This window comes from Penaeus vannamei, chromosome 39 (assembly GCF_042767895.1).
Source record: "Penaeus vannamei isolate JL-2024 chromosome 39, ASM4276789v1, whole genome shotgun sequence".
Classification (NCBI taxonomy): domain Eukaryota; kingdom Metazoa; phylum Arthropoda; class Malacostraca; order Decapoda; family Penaeidae; genus Penaeus; species Penaeus vannamei.
The window spans coordinates 9,790,838-9,795,837 of NC_091587.1; the positions used below are offsets into that span (position 1 = coordinate 9,790,838).

At 38.2% G+C, this 5,000-nt stretch overlaps 1 protein-coding gene across 2 annotated transcripts in view; it reads left to right on the plus strand.

Moving 5' to 3' along the window:
* The window catches only part of LOC113822097 (cyclin-L2), a 16,570-nt gene that overhangs the window by 102 nt on the left and 11,468 nt on the right, over window positions 1-5,000 (plus strand). Inside the window, exons 1-4 of one of the 2 annotated variants that reach the window (XM_070116746.1) lie at window positions 1-135; window positions 3,081-3,144; window positions 3,624-3,808; window positions 4,430-4,550. The exon at window positions 1-135 is cut by the window's left edge and continues 102 nt beyond it. In XM_070116746.1, coding sequence (XP_069972847.1) covers window positions 3,630-3,808; window positions 4,430-4,550 — 300 coding nt within the window. In that variant the 5' untranslated portion in view covers window positions 1-135; window positions 3,081-3,144; window positions 3,624-3,629. The remainder of the gene's footprint in view (window positions 136-3,080; window positions 3,145-3,623; window positions 3,809-4,429; window positions 4,551-5,000) is intronic. The other variant, XM_027374620.2, reaches the window with a different exon arrangement.

Genomic DNA, 5,000 nt, shown 5'->3' on the forward strand with positions numbered 1-5,000 from the left:
GTCCTTCTGCCGCCGGAAAAGCTGTCGCCGAGTCCTTCCCAGTTGGACGGCCTTGACTCTGAGATCGAAATGGACCTGAGGATACTAGGATGCGAGCTTATTCAAACGGGAGGAATCCTGCTGAAGTTACCTCAGGTATGCGGAGAAGTTTTGCCGTTTTTTCCGACAGTTTTCTTAACAATTTTTATTTTTTTGAGAACTCCCTTGCCTTGGTTTTTCGGGAAGGGGATTCACCTCTTTTCCACGACGTTAGTGAGATGAGCGTAGATAGGCCTACGGAACGCTTGGAAGTTCGTAAGTAGGCCTATAGAGCGTGGATAAAAAAGTCACAAAGGCTCTAAACTTCTGCTCGTGTGTTGTAGTTCATTTCCCCCTCGTGTGCGTTTTTTCTTCTTTCTTTTCATTCCGTAAAAGTCGGGAGAAAGGAGATTGTAGAATGAGGCTGAGAATTCGCATGTGTTTTGGAAGATAGAAATGGAAGTTTGGGATCGGGAATGAAAGAAGTACTGGAAGGGCTTTCCTAGATTCCAGGCTTGTCTATAGGGTGGATGAGATGTGTTAGCATTGAGGTATTTGTCGGTGTTGGAGAAGAATTTGTATATTATGAGAGATTTCCCCAAAGTTGTTTTTTTAGACCATGAGGGCATTGTTGGAAAGAGGACTGTATGTGGTACACTGTAGCCTTCGCGTTTTGCACTCTGGTTGAAGCTGAGATTGTCTTCCACAAATTCGGGTTTGAACTGTTTCTGTAGTGGTGATTAATTGCCGTGAAGGTAGATAAGCCATACCTTGTCAAGTTAGATGATGCTTGTGTAAAGAATCCATGTGCTCACTAATGTTGTTGATTCAAAAATACTGATTTACTTTCTCAGGGTTCGGGCACATCTTTAAAAAGACTTCTAAAGAAAGCTTGGGTAATTCTTTACAGTATGGACGCACTCGCAAGGGACAAAGTATTAACTCCATGTAATTTTTATATTATTTATTTTTTATTTTTTATTTTTTTCCCCCATTAATCTAAGTTGCCATGACCAGGCAACTTCCCGAAGGGAGGGTTGGCGTGGGGCTCCTTCCCCCAACACCCCCTGGGAAATATTGTCTTCACCTTAATATGAACGGCAAGATACAGCTGAAACTCGGGAGCCCCGAGTGGACATGGGATGAGAGCGGCGCTTTCCGCAATCTTTTTCCTTTGTGGCATTACTGTTGTGTCTAAAGATTATTTCTTGTACCAATGACTACAACATTTTGTCCTCTACAAGAATATCATATTCAATTCATCCTAATACCGTAAAGATTAACCCAGAGCTTATTCTGTTGCATGCCTTAAAATGTCTTAAATTTGCCTAAAGAATTTGTCAACCGAATTAGACCTTGACCTTTGCAGATTGATGCCACTCCTTACTTATGGGTCGTGTGTTAATATATATATATATTTGTGTACACAATCTATCCTAGAGGCTAAAAATGATAGGGTGTTCACATGATACCCTGGTTTTGGGACTTAGTCTCTGGATAGGGCATAGCTTTATCTTTATGGTAACTAACTGAGATGAAACTCGGGAGCACCAAGTGACTTAGGCTCTGGGTGGCGCTTTCTCTGATCTTTTTCATTTATTTTTGGCATTACCATTCATGTCTGCAAATTATTTCTACAACTTTTAGTCCTCTACAAGAGTATCATTTTCAGTTTGCCCTGCTGGAGTGTGTCCATATCGTTAAGATTAAACCTTATCCCCAGGTTTTTCTTCTCTTCCTCCTCCCTCTCCTCCTCCTCCTCATCCAGACCCCCATCCGATTGCCATATGTCTGCCCCCAGAATCCCCATCCAATCACCAAGGTCTTGGTCACCTTGTAGCATTTGTCTTGACCTTCTTTCTTCATTACTAAGGTTTTGCTCATGCAAATTATTTCATATGTGTGAATGTAGGTTTTTTCTGTTATTTGTGTCCTAAGATTCACCCAAACTTTGAGCGGTTATGATGTAAATGTAGACCTAATTCTTTATATAAGGGATAAAACTACAGAATTAAAGAGGGCCATCATGACAAAAATTTTCAAAAATACTTAATATTTTTTTTGGGGGGTGGGGGAATCTTGTAATCTAGTAGGCTTTGGCAATTCCGTGACGTAATTTGATTATTAAAAAATAGTAGAACACAAGTGATACATAATGACCACATAAAGATGTGGAAAATCTGATGATGTAGCCATAAAGAGAGGGAAAAAATACTCATCAATGATTGAAGTAACCTACATAGGCAAAGAAGAAAAAAGAAAATAGGTTGTGACAGATGCTGCAAGGAGACTAAGTCCATTGCGATTGATTTCCTGAACTGGTCATTTGCTATGTAAAACAACAACAAATTCACTTTGCACAATTAGAACCAAAGACAATAGTTTCAAGGTTTGTTGATAGTGGGTGGGGGCAGTTTCCATTGATCTGTACACTTAATTAACTACAGTGATTCAGGAGTGTCATCACCCTTTCATGGAACAGTACATTGTATTGGCAGATCACTGTTTTTTCTTATGATTGCATAGCGTTTAGTAATTTTGCAAGGGATTCAGTCAAGTAAAATTACAGTTTTGGAGGTAAGCTAAACCATTATGGAATTAATGTAAGTGAGTTATGAAGCATTTTTATATGATGATGTATTGAAACTAATAGTAAAAGTGACCCAGTTTCTGGAATAACAATAAAAAAGACAAGAAAAAACAAGAATTTGCTTGTATGTGTCCAGTTTCATTGACTAGATCTCCCACACAATTTATCAAGTAAGGACGCAATTCAAGCTCTGTTGGTCCAGACTGTATGCAGTGGATTGTTGGCTTTTGCTGGAGTGCTAAAGTCTCCTAGGCCATGGTGATTGCATAGCTGCATCAATCACCAAGTTTATTTTTCTGCACGAGGCATTGAAGTCCAACTTTTTACCCTTTTCGTGTTTATACAGTACGTGATCAGGTTGGATATGAAGGCTGAATTCATTAGAATAGTTGCCAGGCTTTTGTTATCGTTGTTAATATATGTGTTTTTAGATTTACTTGATAATGCATGTTTTTTGTATTTTACAAAGCAGTTATGTCCGGCATATTTGGACAGGAATGAGGAAATCTTTCATCTCGGCCAAACAAGAATAGGAGGTAAAGAATTGTCAAGGTGTTAGGAATTGTGATTAAAATAAATGTCTCTGTGTCAAGTTGTGTTGATCTGGGAATTCTTGTGTTCCTTTGTTGTTTTGGGTGGTGTGAATATGATTATTTGTCTTGGGTAGCTATTGTGTAAGAAATCCGAGTATGAATGCCTGAGCATATTATTTTACTTCTTTGATTTTATATTATTGTATGTAATATTCTCATTATTATTATTATATATATATATACATTTTTTTCTCTATCCCTTATTCCCCCACTATTGGCAATATCTACATGTTTACACAAGGCTTTTATATGCGTTAGTATCAATGAGGGATCACATGTGCCAAGCAGGATCTAAAGGGCTATAAAGACTTGACAGCTAAAACTAACCACAGTTAGGGGGGGTGGTTGCTCACTTAGGCAAAAAAAAAAAAATTAGGAACTTGTTTATAATCCTTCATTTCCCTTTTTGTATGCATCAACAGGTGGCCATGGCAGCAGGTCAGGTGCTGTTCCAAAGATTTTATTATGCCAAGTCCATGGTGCGGTACCCGATGGAAACAACCGCCATGGCCTGCATAGCCCTGGCATCCAAGATTGAAGAAGCCCCGCGCAAGATCAGGGACGTCATCAATGTTTTCAACCACGTCAGACAAGTGAAGAACGGAAAGTGAGTGGACTTTGATTTGCACATCCAAGTGCAGACTAATATTTTGTGCTGTGTTTATGCCATCCAACATCTTCTACCTTGAGAAGATGTTGTGTTCACTTTAGTATTGATTTGTTAAATGTCTTTGCACACAGATGGCTCTACCAGTGCTGAGCCAAAAAGGAGTCATCTAATTTCACCTTTCCTTGATTTTTTTTTTTTTTTTTTTCCCCTAATGTTATCAGTATTGATACTGTTAATTTTGTTATAACCATCATAATTGCTTTTACAATAGTTGTAATGAATACCTGAAAATATGATAGAAAATCAAGAAGGGTAAACAGGTGAGACTGGTAATTCTCGTAATTGGCACATTGATGACTTTCTACTTCTGAGGCTATCTTTGTTTAAAAAAAATTACTAAATTAAACACAGTGGGCATGGCATGTACGCACATGACATCCCTGGCGGCATGGGGTTAAACAAGCTTTTGGATTAACAGTTTAGGCTGAGGAAAAGATGGTACAAGGGTATTCATTTTCTAGTTTCATTGAGATTTGTGTGTGTGTGTGTGTGTCTTTAGATCTTTATAAGTCTTTGCATAAGTACATGGACACAATTCCTTACCTTTGTTCTCTACAGGACCATCCAGCCAGTGATCCTTGACAGTAATTATATTGCACTGAAGAACCAGGTGATCAAAGCAGAGCGCCGTTTACTGAAAGAACTAGGATTCTGCTGCCACGTCAAGCATCCTCATAAGGTAGAGTATAGCATTGTTTTTTATATATTCTGATGCTTCAAGAGCTTAATCTGTAATTTTATTGATATGATCATTAATGATACTGTTGTTGATTTCTCTGTGTGCCTCTTGCTTTATCCTGTATTGGCTTTCCTTATGAAGTTTCCAGATTATTTTTTGGTATTCCCTTCATTTGTTTTCAAAGAACAAATGCTTTCATGAAGTTTATGAAGTACAGTGTGCTGCATAGGAAGTGCACATCACACACTTGTAAAAATGATACAAGTTCAGTAAACATTACAAGGGATTCTGGTGGAATTTCTGAAAATGTTGAACCTAAGAATTGTTATTATTTTTGTTGGTTTTCTCCGTTTCAAATTTGATTGTCGCATAAAATGCATCGACCACCAGATACTCATTTGCCTTGAGACACTCAGGCAGTATTACATGGTAAAAAATTGTAGTAGAGGC